The sequence below is a fragment of the Erinaceus europaeus genome, chromosome 9, assembly GCF_950295315.1.
Source record: "Erinaceus europaeus chromosome 9, mEriEur2.1, whole genome shotgun sequence".
Taxonomy (NCBI): domain Eukaryota; kingdom Metazoa; phylum Chordata; class Mammalia; order Eulipotyphla; family Erinaceidae; genus Erinaceus; species Erinaceus europaeus.
This window is the reverse complement of record NC_080170.1, coordinates 44,183,257-44,206,449: the sequence shown is the minus strand read 5'-3', so window position 1 is coordinate 44,206,449 and position 23,193 is coordinate 44,183,257. Positions and strand designations below refer to the sequence as shown.

Here is a 23,193-nt window from a genome sequence, read left to right as displayed (position 1 = left end):
ATTACCTCAAAGAGATGTTGATGAGACAAATTGCTTCTTGGATTAAGTTCAAAGATGAGCACATGATTTACTCCAGCTTGTCTCCAACCATATGTGTTGATACCCAGAAGAAAAAGGAATTCAATCAGAAGAAAACCGCCCCGATAGATTCTTATCAAGGGCCATATACTTCTATCTGTTTCAAGTTTAAATACAGCTGAAAGAACATTAAATAAGTTGTAAGTTAGAAAATCCATTGTCACCTTTGTTTCTTCTGTTAATCTCAACAGTACAGCCCTGGCAAACATCAGTACTGTAATTTAAGTTCTTCACAATCTGATCTTCAACCTCTCTTTCCTAAACTTATTTTATAATGCCCCTAATCATTAACTCTTATTCCCAATAAATTTTATTCTTTTAATAAGTTTATCTTTTTACATGTTTATGCTGTTCCCTACATTTAAAATGATCTTGTTCTTTCTCCACCATTTAGAATTCTACTTGTTATTTAAGAGTCAGAAACTTTAAAAAAATTTTATTATCTTTAATATTTATTGGATAGAGAAGGCCAGAAATCGAGAGGGAAGGGGGTGGTAGAGATGTAAGAGAGACAGACACCTGCAACACTGCTTCACCACTTGCAAAGCTTTCCCTCTGCAGGTGGGGACTGGGGGCTCAAACCTGGGTCCCTGGCATTGCAACATGTGCACTCAACCAGGTGCGCCACCACCCGGCCTAAGAGTCAGAAACTTATTTGTTCATAAATTCACTAACTCATTAGGTTTCATTTTGAAGTTACTATGTAACAAATATTTACATTTGGTTAATGATTTCTCAATTTTCCAAGTAACTATAAAAGCTTCTGTCAAGCTCACTCATTTGAAATTTAATTATATTATTACCATAAAAACCTGGTTAAGGGTGGGTGGGGAGAATACAGATCCAAGAAGGATGACAGAGGACCTAGTGGGGGTTGTATTGTTATATGGAAAACTGGGAAATGTTATGCATGTACAAACTACTGTATTTACTGTCGAATGTAAAACATTAATTCCCCAATAAAGACATTATAAAATAAAAAACCTGGTTAAGTAACCATTTTTTTTTATTAATATGTAATGTTCTGTGGTACTAAATATATATAATAATATAAAAATAGCTGTTTAGAAAAATTCTTTGCTTTGGAGCAACTATTAGACCAGATTTCAAATCCTAGCAATACTAGGCCAAATTATATTTAACATTTCTAATTCTCAGTTTCCTTGTTGGTCAATGGTAATAATATCTACTTTCATAAGTTTATTTAAATGATGAAATAAATCTCTATCCTGAGAAATAGCACAGTGGATAAAATCTTGAACTCCAAAGCATGAAGTCCCAAGTTCAACCTCTTGCACCCCATGAGCAATAGTGGTCCTCTGGTTCTTCCTTATTTAAAAGAAAAATCTTGGCGCTAGCGCAGCAGATTAAACACACGTGGCGCAAAGCACAAGGACCAGCGTAAGAATCCCGGTTCGAGCTCCCAGCTCCCCACCTGCAGGAAAGATGCTTCACAGGCGGTGAAACAGGTCTGCAGGTGTCTGTCTTTCTCTCCCCCTCTGTGTCTTCCCCTCCTCTCTACATTTCTCTCTGTTCTATCCAACAATGATGGCATCAAGAAAACAACAAGGGCAAAAGGGAATAATAAATAAATAAATAAAATAAAAATTAAAAAAAGAAAGATCTTAAAAAGATTAAATATGAAAAACATACATTGAATGTCCAAGTCAATATATGAATCATTATGAGTATTCAGTGAATATGTTTCTTTTTTCTTGGTGACTTTGATATTTCCATTAATTTGAAAATATGTAATTGGTGGCTGTTACACATGATACTACTTTAAGAGCTACGGATTCAGTAATAAAAGACAAAATACTCTGCTTCAGGAAATTTCTGTTTTGTATAATATCAGCTAATGATAAGACTTTTGAAGAAAACAAAGTAGGATAAGGAGATAAAGAATGATTTAGGTATTATTTCATGTAGAGTGGACAAGTAGATCTCTCAAGAGATAACATCTGCTGCGAATTTAGAGAAATAGAGAATGAATCAGGTAAATAAATATCTGGAGGAATAGGACTCCAAATAGAGGGAAAATGCAAAACACTTTAAGAGGAGTATAAGATTGATGCGGTCCTGGAAGAGGACAAAGGCCAAAGCCACTCTGGAAGAATGAATGAGAGGTTTAAGTGGCAAAAAGGTAACCGGAGACAGGTCAGGTACTACTTTGTCAAGACTAAGATTTTAAGACTTCTGTGAGAAGCTAAAGAAAGGTTTTTGCACATAAGTGACACCACTATATTGATAATTTTAAAGGGCTACTTTAGTTGTTAATTAAAGAATAAGAACAATAGGGGAGTCGGGCGGTAGCTCAGTGGGATAAGTGTACGTGGCGCAAAGAGCAAGAACTGGCATAAGGATCCTGGTTCAAGCCCCTGGCTCCCCACCTGCAGGGAAGTCACTTCACAAGCAGTGAAGCAGGTCTGCAGGTGTCTATTTTTCTCTCCCCCTCTGTCTTCCCCATCCTCTCTCCATTTCTCTCTGTCCTATATAATAATGATGACATCAATAACAACAACTACAACAACAATGAAAAACAACAAGGACAACAAAAGGGAAAATAAATAAATAAACGTTAAAAAAAAAGAATAAGAACAATAGCAAAAATATTCATTAAGGAGATACAATAAAAATCAGTAAAGGAGAAATCTTTAAGAGAACATACTTTAAAAACTTAGGTGGCTTTTCACCTTTATGAAACCAAGTAAGTAGAATATGGAATTTTTTCAGACACGTTATTAAACACTGGGTCATGTCCCCCAAGAAATTGAAGCAATTATGCACATTAATTTTTGATCTAAATGTTTTAAAAAAGGAATCGTGTTTGTACATGCATTACTACTGCTGTTTCTCTGTGAACTCTCAACACTGTTATCTTTCAAGCACCCACTGGGAGACAAATAAGGATAGACAGCTGGCTTTAACTATATTTACTATGCCTCCTCCAGATACACCCAAAGATCAAACAAAGAAGGGTTCTGAGGTGAGAGAACATAATTCATAATACAAAATGCATGAAGCACACCCATTAAAAAACAAATCATTGTCTTATAAAAAATTCTCATAAAACAGTTTAATGTTTACAAAAGAAAAGAAAATATCAACTTGTCCCTGAATTAAAACACATTTCAATTCATTCACAAAAAAGAATGTCTATTTTTTTAAGTCTTAACGACATTAATAACACTCATCTTAAGGAGAAAAAATTTCACATTAATGACTAAATTTTTTCTACAATGAGAACAGCTTCCAGCACATATACATTTATTTATTTATTTATTTATTTATTTACTTATTGCTACCGGTGCCACTGCTGAAGCTCAGGGCCTGCACAACAGATTCGCAGCTGCTGATGGCTTCCCCCCCTCCTTTTCTTCCTTTTTTTCTTTTTGATAAAGATAGAAATAAGGGAGACAGAGAGGGAAAGAGAAATAGGTACTTGCAGTACTGCTTTACTGCTCATGAAGCTTTTCACCTGCAGTGGGAATTGGAGGTTTGAACTTGGGCCCTTGTGCATGGTCCTCTTGGCCCCTTATTATCTTATCTTGTCTTATCTTATCTTTCTATCTATTCATTTATTTTGCTGTCAAGAATTTTTCACTGAGGCTTCACATCTACATAATTGCATTGCTCTCAACAGACTCTATTTTGTATTTTGGAAGGAGGAAGTGTTACACAGCTCAAGTAGCTTCCCATTTCCATGATGCTGCCAGGTGCCTGGAGCCAGAACCAGGGTCCTTGTACTCTACCAAGTAAGCTGTCTCCCAGCCTGTAGTGCTTCCCAACTACAAACTTTCATTACTTGCACTTCCTTATGTATGTATGCATGTGTATATATTTACACACACACACACACACATTTTTGGTTTCTTTAAAATTTTTTTTTTTAGTTTTTCCTTACTTGTTTATTGGATAGAGACAGTAAGATATCAAGATGGAAGGGGGAGACAGAGAGGGAGAGAGACACCTGCAGCTCTGCTTTACCACTAGCAAAGGTTTCCCCCTGCAGGTGGGGTCCGGGGGCTCGAACCTGGGTCCTTGCACACTGTAATATGTGCGCTCAGCTAGGTGCGCCACTGCCTGGCCCCGATTAGTTTGTTTCTAAGGAGAACCAGAGCATCACTATGGCACATGTAGAAATGGGGATCAAACTTGAGACCTAATGCTTTTAAGTCCAGTGCTCTCTAGCCATTGCACCACCTCTGCGTCACTACTTAACATAACACTTTGTTGGTGACCTCTATAAACTCTAATTATCATTCTAGACTATCACATAGCCTTGACGAAGATCAGGTCTCTCCGTCATAACCCACTTCCTTCTCCTATAGTCTACACCTTACTCCAGTCAATTAAATCTCTGCTTATCTGTCTCATCCTCTTGGAATGCTTTTTATTGTTCAACATATCTCATTTTTTTCATAAAGTCTACCTATGAACTCTCATTTAAAAGCACCTGTTTCTTTGACCAGCTTAGAACACTTAATACTTCCGATCTTGCAGTATGCTATTACTATCTTAATGTATGTCTTAATTTTCTATTAGAACAATGTAAGTTTGTAAGGAAAGAAATTCTCTTACCTATCTTGAGACTCAAAGGTATCAAACATGATAATGAAATACTTAAAATCTACTTTTAGAAAAAAAAAATTCTAAACAATTCTGTAAATAAGTTAAGCTTATTTAACAAATGAAAAAAAAATAGTTTCAGAGGTTAAGCAATATCCTTAAAACTAAAACAACAAAAAGTAGATCTGAGACTGAAACCCAGGCAAAGGTCTTTTGAATTCAAGTCAGTCTTTTTTCCACAACAGCTAGCTTGACAGAGGTAGTTGGTTATTTTATTTTATTTTATTTTATGTTCTTATTTTTTCACACCAGAGCAATGCTTAACTCTGGCTTAAGGTGGTGCTGGGGTTAGAATCTGGAACCTTTGGTGCCTCAGGCATGAGAGTTCTTTTACAAAATCATTATTTTATTTCCCTACTCCACCACTATCTTGATGTCTTGCTACCTATGTATAGGTGTTGCTGTTGTTGTTGCTTATCACAGTATTGTCACATAAATACATTAAATTCACCTAGAGAAATAGAACTAGAGGGGCCAGGTGGTGGTGAACCTGGTTAAGCACATACATTACAGTGCACAAGGTCATGGGTTCAAGCCCCTGGCCCCCATCTGCAGGGAGAAAGCTTTCTAAGTGGTAAAACAGTGCTGTAGGTGTCTCTGTCTCTCTCCCTATCTCCCCTACCCTTCTTAATTTTTCTCTTTCCAGTAATAAAAATATTTAACAAATAGATATAGATTAAAAAAGTGATCATAAGTTATATCAATATTGAATGATAACTATAAACATTAGAGCTAATTTGTAGTAATTGGTAGGAAGAATCACTCTTAAAATACTAATAAAATACAGTTAGTGGGCAAAATGCACCCTTAATGCTATTACAATTTGGATTTTAATTTTAAAACATGTAAATGACAATCTTTTCTTTCTTTTTTAAAATATTTATTTAATCCCTTTTCGCTGCGCTTGTTTTTCTGTTGTAGTTGTTGTTGTTGTCATCGTCGTTGTCGGATAGGACAGAGAGAAATGGAGAGAGGAGGGAAGGATAGAGAGGGGGAGAGAAAGATAGACACCTGCAGACCTGCTTCACCGCCTGTGAAGCGACTCCCCTGCAGGTGGGGAGCCTGGGGCTCGAACCAGGATTCTTTCCCCAGTCCTTGCGCTTTGCGCCACCTGCACTTAACCTGCTGTGCTACTGCCTGACTCCCTCTTTTTTTTTTCTTCTTTCATTTTTGTAATTGCTCGGGATTAACTGCTCTAGGCTGACTTTTCCTCAAAGAGAGAAAAATACACCAGACACTAAAGCCTCTTCCAACATGAGGGGTGGGCAGCATAAGCAGGGGAGGGGGCCACTGCATGACAAAGCAGGTACCCTATCTAAATGAGCAATTTTGCTGGAGCTGTAAAACTCATGATTAAAAAAAGAAAAGGAAAAAGAAAAAAAATAAAGAGAGAAAAAAGAGAGAGATGTGATAGGACCTAAGTAACTTACTTTAAAAAACAGGGGAAAACATTTGCTCATAGATTAAAGATGAGTTAAGAAGGAAGAGAAGGAAGAGAGATAGGCTGAAGGGTTTTTGCCTGATAAACTGAGAAGTGTCACCATATGGAAGAGAAGCATATTGATGGTAAGTGTGAAATGCCTATTACATATCCCAAGTAGTCAATCAGAAATCATTCAGAAGAGAGTCTATCATTTGCATGTAGATAATATTTATAGTCACAGACTTGAGTAACATTTGCCTAGGTAGGAAATAAATGCAGAGGTATTTGAAGATTGAGCCCAGTAGTACTCCCCAACATTTAGATGCCACAAAGAAAAAGATAATTAGTAAAGAAAACAGGAAAAGAATTGCCAGGAAAATTTAATCTGAAAATGTCAAAATAAAGTTTCACAGCAAAAATCGATTGAAGACAGCATTTCAAAGAGTGATCAGCACTGCCAATTGCTGGTGCACAGCATTCTGTTGGGCAACTTAGTAAGATGTGTCCTTTGCAGTTATATCATATATTGATATTGGGATTGAACTTGCTTTGAGCAACTCATCTTTCTGTTAATTTTTAACTTGTACAGAATAGGAAATAAAATAATCAAGCTTCTTAAAATTATGTGCAAAGATTATGTAATTAGGTTCTAGAGAGGATATAGAGAAACTTGCAGAAATGACTACACTGATAAACCATTAGAGAATTCCATTAGAGAGTTCTCAAAGAGCAAAGTGAATGAGTATATGACTTTAGTAATACTTTATTACCAGTTATTTATTTTTACCCTTTGATCTACAGAAGAAACAGGGTTCTATTGACCCCTTTTAGACTTCTAACATCAAGAACTCTAAGAGAGTAAATTTATGTCTTTCTAAACCAAAGTTATGTTAATTTGTTTTTTGTTTTCACTACTGAACTCTGGATTGTATGCTGTCAGTAACACATTATTTATTCTCTTCTGAGAACAGGGAGCTGAGATTTATCGTAACTGAACTCTGAGCAAGTCCAAAGGTGCATATAATAACTGAAAAATAGTGGCTAGTAAGAGTCAAAACCAGCAATGTTTTCTAAAACAAATAGCCATTTACTGTGTATTAATAAAAGAAAGTTTACCCTGAGAGATTTTTCTTTTAAGTTTTTTCAAGTTTAGTTCCTTATATAAGGAAAGAGCAAAATGTAAGTAAATGAGTAAGAATAATGTAATTCAAATTTTAAGCTACTTACCGGCAAGCACAAGGGTAACATTTAGTACAATGAATATACCGCAAAAGAGGCCAACTCTAAAAGTAGTCCATGCTGGTGCAGGCTGTAGATAGAAAAATAAAATTGGTGGCATATAACAAAAAACTGAATAGATTCTGCACATGCTGCAATAAACTGATAGCATAAGCCCCAAAGTTCTATCATAAAAACAAAGCAGGTTGAGCCCCTGCCCTCTAGTTGCAAGGGAGAAGCTTTGCAAGCAGTATAGCAGGTCTCTTATTCTCTATTTCACTACCCCCTCTCAATTTCTCTCTGTCCTATTAAACAAACAAACAAACAAAATAAATAAATAAATAAATAATGGCTGCCAGAAGCAGTGCATTTGTTTTACAGGCACCAAACTCCTGATATAAGCCTAGTGACAAAAAGATAGCATTAGTGGTTATACAAAAACTTTTATGCCTAAGGCTCCAAGGTCCAATCCTAGGCACCGCCATAAACCATGCTAAAAAATAAATCTTTTAAAAATAAAGTAAGGAACCCAGTAATTTTATCTATTAAACAGACTGTTTTAATTACTAAATTGGCAAAACTAAGTTAACTATCAAGAGAAGCAAAGTAACCTGAGCAGCTCCCAAAGGGGGGACACGTAAACGTTTCATAGCCTTTTGTCTGTCACCATCTTCAAGTTCATTGGTCACTACAGCCTAGAAAGACACAAAATTATTGAATTTTGACATACATTAAACTAAACTTGAATATATAATTTGGGGTTGTTCATATACATGGTATTCTGATTATTTTAGTGAATGTCTACCGACAATGAAAAAAAAAAAAGAATGAAATACAAGTGTTCAAAGCTAGCAAATAACTATAAAAAAGAATAGAAATGAATTACTTCATTAGAAATAAGACATGAAAATATGTTGTATATTAGTAGGATTATTGTACCTCGGTTTCAGAAATGAGCTGGTTTATTTTCTTGCAGGTATAAAACGGGGCTACTTCTACATGAGCCACTCGCCAATCTGCTCCACGGGATGTTTCCAGGATTTTGTCATGTTTTTTAAGGATTTTTCGAAACCCTGTAAAATTCAGATTCTACAAAAAGATATGAGAAACACTAGTATAATTTCCATTACAATAAAGAAAAAAAGAGAAATAATAATATTCAATGACAGAGCCAACTGAAGACTGGGTTGCTTTCACAAAAGCCATTTACTACTAAAGGGTAAGACTTTTTAAAAAAAAATCATTTCAATGTAGTGTACTATCAGCAATACGAATAAATGTTAAAATATGTACCGTTATTTTTTTAAATATTTATTTTAATGAGGGGGAGCATGAGGGGACAAAAGCACTGCTCAGCTGTGACTTGTGGTGCTAGAGCTTCAGTCAAGAAAGTCTTTTGCATAATAACTGTTATTATTTGTACTGTTAATGGGAAGTCCAAAACTCTTCTATTGCATTTTTTTTTTTGAAAACGTGTTTATCTGGTGAGCAAGAAACAGTCTGAGAGAGGCCAAAGCACCACTCCAGCATAGACAGGGTCAAGATACTACATTCTTAAAGTCTGCTGTTATTTAATTAACAGGATAGATCACTTAGAGTAGTGGACTTGTTTTATTATACACATGCCCCAGGCTCAAGCCCAAGCTCTAACACATTAAGGGAAGCCATGGTGTCTTTCTTTCTAGGAAAGAAAAAACAAAGAATAACTAATAAAAGAAACTGACAGATAACATGCAGGTAGACAAAAGAATAACTGTCTGGGGAGATGGTGTCAAGAGGAAAAAGGACTAGAAAGCTGGATCAGGGAAGAGAGTAGCTCCCAAATAGGGGAAAAGTATATAAATATTGTTAACTGTAAACCCCATCGAACTGATCTGGGGCCCACATTCACCATAGGAGCTGTAGGTCTGAGCTCGCATTCTGTGGTCACGGCTAGGAACATTCTAGGCTGCACTAATTTCAGGACCCATCTTCCTTGAGTAGTAGAGTATGTTGGCCCAACCACCCTTTGGAGAATGGGACTGTACCTACCACTGTTGATCCTCATAGGGGGTAAGGTCCTACAGGGGTCCACAAAGGGGTACATTATGTTGTCCCTGATGGAGATGACCAGTGATAGTGGAGACAGGGATCTATTAGAGGTCTAGGCCCATCATGTAAAGTCATGAGCCCCTTGGAATTTACCTAAAATAGACCTACTAGCTTTTTCCAAAATGGAGACCCCCAGATCTCATGTAATATATTCTTGCCTTTAGGTTCCTGATTATTTAACAATTTGTTCTGCTTTATATCTTAAAGCCTTTTCAGCCATTAAGTTGCAGGTGCTACCATAACACCAATCTGACTTCCCTGGGCAGATGACCTTACCAATGTGTCCTCAAGATGCTCCTCTCCAGAGCCCTGCCCTACTAGGGAAAGAGACAGACAGACTAGGAATATGGATCAATCTGTCAACACCTATGTTCAGTTAAGGAGCAATGAAGCCAGACTTTCTACCTTCTGCACCTCATAATGATCCTGGGTCCATGCTCCCAGAGGGATAAAGAATAGGAAAGCTTTCAAGGGAGGGGATGGGATAAGCTCTGGTGGTGGGAATTCTACCCCTCTTATCCTATGGTCTTGTAAATATTTCCATTTTATAAATAAGGTAAAAAAAAAAAAAAAAAGAAAAGAAAAAGAAAAGAAAGGAAGAGAAGGCAGGACCATAAACTAAATGAGTAAAATATATATCTGTGATCTTGGGAGAACTACTGCAGCTTCCAATGGAGGGAATAGGGCACAGAACTCTGGTGGAGGGAACAGTATGGAATCATATGCCTATTATCTCATAATTCTGTAAATCAATATTAAATCACTAAAAAAAAAAAAGAGAGGAAGATAGAAAGAATCTGAGCATTCATTCCAATCAGACTTTGTTTGCTACCCTTTTTCTTACAATTTAACTGATCATTCCCAATTCTCCCTGAAGTTCATATATCACAGCCCTGCTCCTCCTCAAAATAACTTAAAAAAAATTTCTTTATTGAGGGATTAATGGTTTACAGTTGACAGTAAAATATACATGCATAACATTTCCCAGTTTTCCACATAACAATTCAGACCCCATTAGGTCTTCCTTTGCCATCATGTTCCAGGACCTGAACCCCCACCATCCTACCCCAGAGACTTTTACTTTGGTGCAATACAACAACAAAAAAATAACTGTACCCTTTTTAAATTTAATTTCATTTTTTTAAATACTGGTATTCTTAAAGAGTAGAGAGTCTCAAAGAATATAATTGAGAGCTTTTATCCATAATAATTATTGTTATTTCCCCAAGGAATTTTTACATAAAAGCACCTTGGAAATTTAATAAATATATTTCCCTCTAACCCACTAGGTTATATAATGAAATGGTAATGTTTGCTTTATTTTAAATATGATCTATAAAGTTTTAGACAAATTTTGAAGAAATTCCTATTATATAGCTTATATAATTTTTTAGTCTTAGAAAATAACTTTCCAACAGAGGTTTCATTAAGTGATAAATATTAAATCAACAAGGAAGAAAGTAAAATTTCCAAAGAAAAGTATGTACATTAACAACTAGAATTACTACAGATAAGAGAAATAATTACTTTTTAATTATTTATTTTCCCTTTTGTGGCCCTTGTTTTATTGTTGTTGTACTTGTTGTTGTTGATGTCATCATTGTTGGATAGGACACACAAAGAGAAATGGAGAGAGGAGGTAAGGCAGAGAGGGGGAAAGAAAGAGAGACACCTGCAGACTTGCTTCACTGCTAGTGAAGCAAGCAACTCCCCTGCAGGTGGGAAGCCAGGCTCGAACCAGAATCCTTACACCGGTCCTTGTGCTTCAAGCCACGTGCGCTTAACCTGCTGGGCTACCACCCGATCCCTCCTTTTTTTTTTTTTTTTTAAGGCAGAGACAGAAGCAGAAAAGAGACCACGGCACCATTGCTTCCTTAAATATGGTAGATGTCAAGCTTGAGCCTGGGTCACACTCTTGCAGTGCATGCACTATCCAAGTGAGCTGTGTCAGACTCATACCAAATCAGTACACTCTCCAAGTGAGCTATTTCACTGACCCAGTAACTACTTAAATTTTTTTTTTATATTTATTCATTTTCCCTTTGTTTTTGCCCTAGTAGTTATTGTTGTTGTTATTGATGTTGTCGTTGTTGGATAGGACAGAGAGAAATGGAGAGAGGAAGGGAAGACAGAGAAGAGGAGAGAAAGATAGACACCTGCAGACCTGCTTCACCGATTGTGAAGTGACTCCTCTGCAGGTGGGGGCTCAAACCGGGAGGTGGGCGGTAGCGCAGCGGGTTAAGCACAGGTGGCGCAAAGCGCAAGGACCGGCATAAGGATCCAGGTTCCAGCCCCCGGCTCCCCACCTGCAGGGGGCGTCACTTCACAAGCAGTGAAGCAGGTGTGCAGGTGTCTTTCTCTCCCCCTCTCTGTCTTCCCTTCCTCTCTCCATTTCTTCTGTCCTATCCAGCAACAACATCAATAATAGCTACAACAATAAAAAATAACAAGGGCAACAAAAAGGAATAAATAAATATTAAAAAAATTTATTTATTAATAAGAAAGATAGGAGGAGAGAGAGAAAGAACCAGGCATCACTCTGGCACATGTGCTGCAGGGGATTGAACTCTGGACCTCATGCTTGACAGCCTAATGCATTATCCACTGGGCTACCTCCTGGATCACTCCAATAATTACTTTTTAATTTGAAGTTTCAATATTTACCTCTGGTAATACGTTTGTTGTATAACCTTTAGCTTTTATACAGTGTATGATTCTGTAATAATTCTAATTATTGATTACAAATAATAATGAAAAATACTGCATAAGGTTTCTCTAAAGGGCAATGTTTTCCCTATTTAAATGTTTATTAATAATGTTTTTTCAGAATTAACTAAACAAATTTATAATGAATCACAAATGAATGTAAGTCCTTAATATTCTTAATGTCTAACACATGGTAGTTCAGCTTTTTAGATTGGATTTTTAAAAACACTAAGTGACAAAATAGCCTAAATTTGTCTTTATAAATATTTGCTGTGATTTATTTCACAATTTTCCCCCTAAATCTTTCTTTTTATTGCCACAAAGGTTAATTGTTGGAGCTAGGTGCCCACAGGACAAATTCACTGCTCTTGGTGGGTTGCCCTTTCTTTCTCTTTCTCTCTCTCATTGATAGGGACAGCTAGAAATTGAGAGTGATGAGGGAGATAGAGTGAGAAACCTGTATTATTTCTTCAATGGTCATGAAGACTCCTTGCTGCAGGTGGGGACCAAGGGCTTAAACCCAAGTCCTTGCACATGATAACGTGTATTCTACTGGTTTGCCACTGCTGAGCCCCCATTTTTTTAAAAGGACATTCAGAAGTAATAGGTACAGCTAAAACTTAGAAAGGGAGAGAGGGCAGGACCATAGGAAAAAAAATGGGCAAATCTGTATAAATATAGTTATAGAAATAGTTAACAAATATGACCTTGGAAGAACTACTGCAGTTTCCAATGGAGGACATGGGGACACAGAACTCTGGTGGTGGGAATGGTGTGGAATTATACCCCTCCTATCTCATAATTTTGTAAGTCAATATAAACTAGTAATAAAATTTAAAAAATGAAAAATTGGTGTCTTTCACATTATTGTTAATTGTACATAAGTTAAGTGGCTCATTGCTTTTGTAGAACTATTTCTATAATTTAGGAGCATATAGAAGCTCTTCCACAATAATATTAAGTGAACAGATACATGTTATTCCTTATTTCTATTCACTATTACTAATTAAACCAGAGATCCCTCTTAAAATAGGAAAAAACTACTAGTTCTTGAGACAAGAGTTACTTCAGAATATTGTGCAAAAAGGTTTTAGAAGACTGATCTTCAAAAGTAGAAGTGTAGAGGAAAAGGAAGGCTTAGAGACAGTTTATTCAGTAGAGCACTTGCTTTATTTACCATGCATTAGAACTGAGATTCAAGCCCTGGCTACTGCATAAGGAAAGTTTAATGAACAGTAAATTCATGTTATGGTTGTTTTTCTCTCTCTCTCTCTCTCTCTCTCTCTCTCTCTCTCTCTCTCCCCCTTTTCGCTCAGAAAAGAGAAGGGGAAAGCAAGATTGAGAATTAAGAGCAATATACCCCTACATGAGTGGTAGAAGTGCACAGGTGTGAAGCCCCAGTGAAACCCTGGCATCAAAAGCAGCAACGACAAAAACATAGAATCTGGTAACACTATTTACCACCTCTGATACATGGTTTTTAGCCAATAGGGACATCTGAAACCCCATTTAGAACCTAGAGAATAGCCTAGGAAGTGGCATGGTGGATAAAATATTGGACCCTCAAGCATGATGTCTTCAGTTTGAGCTCTAGCAAGACATGTGCCAGAGTGCTGCTCTGGACTTCTCAATAAATACCAACAATAGCAATCCACCTAGAGAATAATGGCATGTTAAGATTTCTTTTTCTGCATAGGTTCTTGAGTATTGTTCAAAATAATTATATTAATTAATTTTTTTCACTTAATCAAAAAGTTCTATTCTCAAAGGTAAGAAATCTAAGTACCTGATAGTTCTGCAGCAGGATAAGACTGAGGTAGAACTCACTAAAGGCCAGTTTAAGGTCTTTAATATTCCTATGTTGAACACGCTCTTCATGGGACAGGTGGAAGACTGGCTTTCTGCGTTGTCGCAGAGTAGTGACACCAGTGCTTTCTTTTTGTGCATCCAGTGATGACTGAAGCTCATTCTGAAGTGTAGCAAACCTGCGTTGGGCCTCTGCAAGTTTTTCTATAAGAAAACAGAATTATCAAGTCATCAAGATGAAAAAGCTAGCATAAGTTCTCACTAGCTTCTGGATTTTATTATAATTTTTTATTATACTCTTAATATGTTTGCCTAAAATTTTTAGGAGAAAATGTTGCATGTGCTATTTAGAATCAGGTAAGAGGAAATGTGTTGGTGTGTGGTACATTTCATTCTATCCTATGCTTTTCTCCTTTCAAGACCTCAAATATACCCTTTCTTTTTCATAGATGAAGTAGCAGAACTTTAAAAACTGAAAATGTAAAATGGCACAGCATCATTAGAATGGAAAAAGAAATTTGGTAGTTGTAAAAAGGTTAAATACATACTGAGTTATCTTAACTACATGTTCAAAAGAACTGAAAATATATTCAAACAAAAACTATATATACATACAAGCTTTTGACTTTCTAACAAAAAATAGAAACAACCTAAGTGTATATTAACTAATGAATAGATAAATGAAATAATGGGGTATTATTCAATCACAAAAATGAGTGAAGTAATGATTCATAATATAACATACTAAACTGAAGACATTGCAAGTGAAAGAAGTCAGACACAAAATGATACATACTATATAATTGTGTTTATATAAAATATTCAGAGCAAACAAATCCATAAAATCAGAATGTAAATTAATGATTTACAGATGGGGAGGAGAAATAGGAAGTGACTGTCAATAGGTGTTAAGTTTTTTGCAGTGCTAAAAATTATCTGGATCAAAACCACTGAACTAAAATGATCTACATCAGAAACGATAGAAACAAGTGCTAATGAAGATATGGAGAGAAGGGGAACTTTCTGTACTGATGGTGGAAACGCAACATGGTGCAGCTTTTGTGGAAAACAGTTTCGAGATTCCTGCATACATTAAAAATAAACTTATCATACTACTCACCAATTCCCCTCCTTGGCTTCTAGCCAAAGGATACAAAAATACTTACCTAAAAAGGTCAGTACACACCCCTGTTTATAGCAGTGCTACTTGTAGCAGGCAACATTTGGAAACAACCCAAGAGCTCAACAACTTGGGTTAAATGGTTAAAAAGTTAAAAAAAAAAAAAAAGTGTGGCATATGTACACACAAACTACTACATAGCTGTAAGAAATGATGTTCTCCCATGCTACTGCATGGATGAACTAAAGGGAATTGTGTTGAGTGAAATGAGTCTAAGGAGGAGAATTAGCAGATGATCTTACAGATAGGATCTAAGACAAAAGCAAAGGACAATACAGGACTATAGTCTATCACAGCAGATTTGGGGACTCAGAAGGTAGAAGGTAGAAGGAAGCACTAAAGGGAGGTTGGGGCTTAAGTCCATACAGTTTAACAGGATGATGGTTTGGTAGTGGATTATATGTACTATACCTATCTTGGGGAAATGTGAAAATGTACCTTTCATGACAACAATCCTGTTAATCAGTATTTCCTTAGTAATGTGATACTGAAAGTGAAAGAAAGAAAAAAAACACCACTGAATTAATATACTTTAAGAGGATGGCCCTGATATGTGAATATATTAATTTGATTTATTTATTTGGAGCTAGAAAGAAATGTTTCTAGTTAAATAGGTCAGTGCATAAACAGGATTACAAGTTGGACTCTGACTTTTTAAGCTGCTTCACTTCTCATTATACATATTATGACTTCAAGTCACATGTTGCAAGAAGAAACCAAGACTGGCAAATTATATTGGCAAAGGTACATCTGCACACTTAACATATTTGTACGGCACACACATTAAAAAAGAATCCTCTAACATTTTCTTTAATGATCACAATGGGACTAGGTAGCAGTAGGTTCAAATCCTTGCCTCATCATTAAAACTGCATGATTTTAGTTTTTCTTTTAAGTCTTCTAAGACTTTCATGGATGAAATATAGTAAAAATTAACCCTTCAAAGGGGGATCTGTAGATAGAAACATAAGATGCTACATAATTCTCATAATTCTAAAACATGATTATGTGATAATAACAAAATACTATATACATCTAACTCAAAATGCTATATACATCTAACTCAAAGTTCTCCTTCCCCTTGTGTAATATGCAGTTATACTATCTTAAGTGTCCCAAACATTAATCTTTTTGTCTTTGCATGAACTGCTTCTTCCTATTTCACTGTTGTCTCTTTCTTTTTACTTATTTATTTGCCTCCAGGCTTATCACTGGGGTTCAGTGCCTACACTACAAATCTACTGTTCCTGGCGGTCATTTTTTCCATTTTATTTATTTTATTGGACAGGAGAGAAACTGAGAGAGGTAGGGGAGATAGAGAGGGAGAGAGACACTTGCAGACCTATTTCACTGCTTGTGAAGTGAGCCCCCTGCAGGTGGGGAGCCAAGGGCTTGATCCAGGATGCTCGCACTGGTCCTTATGCTTCATGTGTTTAACCTGGTACACCACCACCCGGCCCCCTGTTGTCTCTTTCTTTTAGAGATTATTTCTAAAGGCTAATTCCATGATTCAACTCTATTTCTTTTTAATTTTTTAATTTATAAAATGGAAATATTGACAATACTATAGGATAAGAGGGGTACATTTCCACACAATGCCCACCCCCAGAATCAAAATAATCATGTTTCCAGACCAATATTTATTCTAAACAGAAATCTAGTTTGCAGACAAAATTTTATCCATCAGTACCAACATCAACTACATTCTCTGTATATCTCATTATATTTTCAGGAAATCTAAAAATAACCCTTCCATTGAGCTATAGAGAAACATTAATGAGGAGAGCAACTACACTCATGGTGCTAGCTGGGCTGTTATCACAAAGTTGGGTTGCTCACTTTACTGTGGCAGAATTCAGGTCTTTGAAGTTGTACTGTCTTGCTGGCTATCATGTGGGGTTTGCTTCTAAATCCTAAAGAAACTTTTACCCCTATCCAGCTTCAAAGTAAGCAGCAAAGAAACTCCCACATGTGAAATCCCATACATGCTTTAAATGTTTTTCCACAGGAACAGCTCAGTTCAGAACAGGGTCACCTGGGATAATCTCTGTTAGGGTCAATTAACTTGGGATCTTAATTACACATGCAAAACAGCACCTTCATGGCAGCACCAGGTTAATGTTTGAATAACTGGAAGAGAAAGGCAACATACACACAATGGTGGGGGTTAGAGGTGGAGTGGGGGTGGTGATAATGGGATCTTTGGAGGTCATGTTAAGAATTATGCCTACTACTCAAAGAATTCTGGTCCATACTCCCAGAGGGGTAAATGTTAGGGGAAGATGACCAGGGGATTCTGAACTTCAATTCCATCCTGACCCGGAGGGAAAAGAGGAAAAAAGGAATAACATTAGGAAGTAGTAATAGGTGTATGTGTGACTTAGAAAGGAAGAGAAGGCAGGACCACAGGGAAAAAAATGAATAAATATATATAAATACTATTGTATAAAAATAATAGTCTACTCATATCTGTGATCTTGGGAGAACTACTACAGTTTCCAATGGAGAGAATGGGGACACAGAACTCTGGTGAGGAAGGTATGGAATTACACTCCTGTTATCTTACAATTTAATAACTCAATATAAGGTCTCTAAGAAAAAAAAAAGAATTATGGCTACCATATACTTCTGAAGTGATGTGAGTTTCTGGAGACTCCAAATGCTATTTGGTCCAATAGTTATAATGGATTTGCTTTTCTGGACATTTTATACAAAATAACCAAACAAAAGAAATAAGTGGTCTATCCTTTTTGCTGATTTTATATAAAAAGAGAATATGCAATCTGATGTCTGTGTGACATCTTTAAATTAGCATGATTTTGGGGTTCATCTATTGTGCAGCACATCATCAGTAATTGTTCCTTTTGTTGAGCTGTTTTTCTCTCTATGAATACATCACAGTTTAACTATTCATCAGTTGTTAGTATTTAGATGGTTTCCAGTTTTCAAATAGATAAATTTGAAATTTATGGTCTATTATTGTGCACAGACATGTTTTGTGTATACTATCATCTTTGTATCGTATATAGTTGATTTAACCTATGTTTTTTGAATGAAAGTGTAGGGAAAAAATTTACTTTAAAATTCAAGACAGCTTAGATAATGAGAATTTAAAGTGTTATTACAGGCCCCAGAGCATACTTTACTGGGTGAGTCAATGTCCAAAACTAGACATTTATTTATTTTTTAATAGTTGAGAACAAAAACTTGATTATCTCTTTTTTTGAACTTCATTAGTACTTTACTGAGGAAATGCTAATTTACAGGAATATTACTGCCACAAGGGTACATTTCCACATTTCTCTAAGATTAATGTTAGAACATCGCAACCTCCATCAGACCATCATCCTACTCCACTATAGGGCCTTAGATCTCCAACCTCTCCTTATTGTTTCTCCCTTCACTGTTCTAATTTCCTAGATCTTTTGCGATACACCATAGCCTGCTGTACTGCACCCTGCTTTGTTTCTTAAATCCCATCTATGAGTGAGATCATCGGATGTCCATCCTCCTCCTTCTGGCTTAATTCACTCATCATGACCCCCTCCTGTTGCATCTATGTTGTAACAAAAGAGATCTTGTCATTTCTTATAGTGGAGGAGGAAGAGGAGGTGGAGGAGGAAGAGGAGGAGTAAAGTGTTTATATATCTTCCTTCCTTAATCACTCATTGCTGGGCACTCAGGTTGTTTCCAAATTTTGGTTATTAAAAATAGTTATCCAATGAACAGAGAGGCATGCATCGATCTTTTCAGATAAGTGTTTTCATGTCTTCTAGGAGAGGAATTTCTGGATCATATAGAAGGTCCATTTTTAATGTTATTAGGAATTACTGATAGGGAATCGGACGGTAGTGCAGCAAGTTAAGTGCATGAGGCGAGAAGCTGTAGGACCAGTGTAAGGAATCACTGAAATGTTTTCCATTTAAAATCAAATCAAAATGTTTCCAATTTAAAAATCAAATCAACAAGGTTAAAAGGTTTCTTTCTCTTTAGATCCTTCACAGCACCTGTTGAATCTGTCCTTTCGATGTATGATCACTCTCACAGGATGTTGTTTTTGACGGGTTATGTTGTTTTCGCCGGGTTGGCTTCACGGGCGGGTAACAGACGACCAGGGACTCATGGTTGAGCTGTAGGCAGTATCTCTTTATTCATGCAGGACGCAGCACAATCTAAGATGAGCTAAGCTAAACTCAAGGTACAGTACTGTAAAACTCACAATGCTGTCTTTATATATACTTGCCAAGTAAGGTGGAAACAGGATGTGACATAGAGAGGGTGGAGAGAAAAGTGACTGGTGAAAATCAGAGTGTGACAAAGAGGGGGCAGATTAGGCGAGAATCCTATCACTGAACCACAAATGCCCTGGAGGGAGGGTGGAACTTGTTAACAGTGGTTATGTAAATAGAATGAAGTGGTTATGTAAATAGAATAGTGTTAAGCAGGGGGGATTTAAACCAAATGAAACAGAAGGGGTCTCATGCATACCAACAACAGGAGTGAGACAGTATATCATTGTACTGCTGATTTATATCTCTGATCATCAGTGTATTTATTTTTTAAATATATATTCATTTACTTGTTTAAAAATATTTTATTATTTATTTATTCCCTTTTGTTGCCCTTGTTTTATTGTTGTAGTTATTGTTGTTATTGATGTCATAAGATAAACACCTGCAGACCTGCTTCACCACTTGTGAAGCGAACCCCCTGCAGGTAGGGAGCTGGGGGTTCGAACCAGGATCCTTATGCCAGTCCTTGCACTTTGTGCCACCTGCGCTTAATTTTTAAAAATTTTTATGGAAGATAGAAAAGAAGGAAGGTTAGAGACCAGACCACTCACTAGCCAGTTCTGACATATGGTGGTGCCAGGTATTGAGCCTTTTGCCTCTGGAGTCTTAGACATGCAAGTTGCTAACAGGAGAACCTTGATGTGAAAGTAAATATTCCTTTCTTTGTACACCAAGAAGCATTATCTATTCTTTGGAACATACACAATCCATTTAGAACTAAGTTTGGGGACATTTCTCTTATTTCAGGCTCAGGGAAAGAAAAAAAAAAAAACTAGTATAGTCACGGGCCCTTGGGGATATAACTAAAATAGGCCTACTAGCTATCTTCAAAATGGAAACCCCAACTCTTTATCTGCAATATTCCAGTCTTTAGGTTCATAATTAGTCAACAATTTTTTGGCTTTGTATGTTAACTCTCTTTTCAGCCACCAGGTTCTAGATGCTAACATGATGTCAACCAGACTTCGCTGGACAGACAACCCCACCAGTGTGTCCTGGAGCCCCGATTCCCCAGAGCCCTTCCCCACTAGGGAAAGAGAGAGACTAGCTGGGAGTATGGATTGACCTGTCAACGCCCATGTTCAGTGGGGAAGCAATTACAGATGCCAGACCTTCTACCTTTTGCACCCCATAATGACCCTGGGCCCATACTCTCAGAGGGATAAAGAATAGATAGGAAAGCTATCAGGGGAGGGGATGGGATATGGAGCACTCATGGTGGGAACTGTACCCCTCTTATCCTATGGTCTTATTGTCAGTGTTTCCATTTTATAAATAAGCAATTAAAAAAAGAGAGAGAGAAGTTAAAGGTGTACTTAGTCAATGATTCTTAAGTCAACAACTCAAACAAGGTCTGAAGGAGCTGAAACTCTTGCCAATAGTTTATATCTTTTCTTCCATGTCTCAAGAGGGATAGCTTCTCTAGGAGGCGGGGTGGTGGCCCACCTGGTAGAGTACACGTTATAGTGCACAAGGACCCAGGTTCAAGCCCGTCTCCACCTGCAGGGGGGAAGCTTCACAACCAGTGGAGCACTCTCTCTCTCTATTTCCCCTTTCCCTATCAATTTTTGTGTCTAGAAAATAAATATTTAATATTTATTTATTTATTCCCTTTTGTTGCCCTTGTTGTTTTATTGTTATAGTTATTATTGTTGTTGTTATTGATGTCACTGTTAGATAGGACAGAGAGAAATGGAGAGAGGAGGGGAAGACAGAGAGGGGGAGAGAAAGACAGACACTTGCAGACCCACTTCACTGCTTGTGAAGCCAACTCCCCTGCAGGTGGGGGCCCAGGGGCTGGAACTGGGATCCTTACTCTGGTCCTTGCACTGTGCACCACCTGCGCTTAACCCGCTGCACTACAGCCTGACTCCCCACAATAAATATTTAATAATATAAGAAAAAGAGGAATATCTTCTCTACAAAAATTAAGAGAAAAATAAATCAGGAGGCTTACATATTTTTGGGAGGATGTTGCACAGATTGATGGAGGCATTATCAGGAGTTGATAACTTTTATTTTAATTTGCAAAGTGGGATATATATTGAGTATGAGGTAGAAGATAGGGGAAGTCCAGAGAACTCAGGAGAATGATATAAGGCTTAGAAAAGCATATTGGATCATGGAAAGAACACACAAGGCTATGAGGACAAAGTCTGAAATACAAAAACGTATTTATAATGATGCAACATTGTTCTCTCAAGTGTTTTTTCTCAGTTGTCCTAAGCAGCCCAAGGATAGGTATGTGGATTTGCTCACAGGTGGAGTTTCACTAGGCAGAAGCAATATAAGACAATAAAAATAACTGGATTAAAAGCATAATAAACAAAGTTAAAATAACTGATGAAAAAGGAAGTAATTCTGGGAGGGACTAGAATGAGGCAATCAAAGAAATCTGAGCTAAGATGGAAAGCAGGATAAAAGAGGAGAGTAAACATAAAATTTACAAGGGTTATATAGGCAAGAGTTCTAACATTTTTTTAACTGTTTTTCTTTTTAAAGATATTTAACTTTTTGGTGTATTGCACCAAAGTAAAAGACTCTGGGGTGAGAGGGAGGGGTTCAGGTTCTGGAACATGATGGCAGAGAAGGACCTAGTGGGGGTTGTATTGTTATGTGGAAATGTTATACATGTACAAACTATTGTATTTCACTGTATACCATTAACCCCCCCCCCCAATAATGCTTCTTTTTTTTTTTTTTAATTTAAGGGCAAAGGTAAATAGTATAATGGTTATGCAAAGAGACTCTCATGCCAGAGGTTCCAAAAACCCGGGTTCAAACTCCCCCCATCCCTATAAACCAGAACTGATCAGTGATCTGGTTAAAAAAAAAACCACAAACTTTAATTGGTAGAACAGAGATAAACTGAGGGGGAGGTAGAGAGGGAGTGGGAGAGAGACAGAGAGACACTGTAGCAGTGCTTCACTACTTGTGAAGTTTCCCCCCTCTAGGTGGGGACAGGAAGCTTGAACCTGGATCCTTACACATGTTAATACATTCACTTAATGAGGTGTACCACTGCCCAGCCTCAGGTTCTAATATTTTCTTCTCAACTCCAATGGCACTGTTTAGATGTTAAGTCTAGAGACCATGTTCTGGAAAGGCAGCTGTGATTGCTCCATGAAGTGGAAAGGTGTAAAATAGAGATGCTTAATAAGCTAGAACTGTATGATTCAGCTCTGAGAAAGACAATAAAATCAAGGTTTTGTTGTTTGTTTTATCATTAAAGTATTGCTCAGTTCTGGCTTATAGTTGTACTGGGGTCTGAATCTAGGATATCCAGAGCCTCAGGCATTAAAGTATTTTACATAACCACTATGCTATTTCTACTGCTCTAAAATTAAGTTTCTGGCTCCTGAAAGCATTGGAATAATTGTAGTGAAGTTCTATCAAGGCAATGCTTTAAACTCCTTGCAACTGCAACATAATCTAGGCAACAGTCACAAACCTTGAGATATAATATGTATATTCCTGTCCAAATCAGTGAAAATACTCCTTATGGGTAGTACAGCTAGGAAAATATGCCCCAATATTAAAATGTTGATCAAAAGTTTAAACAATAGCATGGTAAAGTTTCAAAATTAAAGCAGCAAAATTATGTCAATGTGTGGTATCAAAAAAAAAACCACTCACCTGAATAAAATGTATTGATTTTGGCAAGTTCCTTTTCACAGGTTTGGAAAAATTTTTCTTCAAACTTGGCAAAATACCTCTTGACTGTGTCTTCATCTGTAACTGTAAGCAAGAAAAATAATATTTAAATTTCA

The 23,193-nt window shown here is 36.9% G+C and overlaps 1 protein-coding gene across 1 annotated transcript in view; it reads right to left on the bottom strand.

The window, feature by feature from the left end:
* XPR1 (xenotropic and polytropic retrovirus receptor 1) overlaps positions 1-23,193 on the bottom strand; it is a 168,628-nt gene that overhangs the window by 38,494 nt on the left and 106,941 nt on the right. Inside the window, exons 3-8 of the mRNA XM_007525845.2 lie at positions 23,060-23,161; positions 13,932-14,155; positions 8,288-8,437; positions 7,960-8,043; positions 7,358-7,439; positions 6-196 (exon numbers count right to left, since the gene is read on the bottom strand). Coding sequence (XP_007525907.1) covers positions 6-196; positions 7,358-7,439; positions 7,960-8,043; positions 8,288-8,437; positions 13,932-14,155; positions 23,060-23,161 — 833 coding nt within the window. The remainder of the gene's footprint in view (positions 1-5; positions 197-7,357; positions 7,440-7,959; positions 8,044-8,287; positions 8,438-13,931; positions 14,156-23,059; positions 23,162-23,193) is intronic.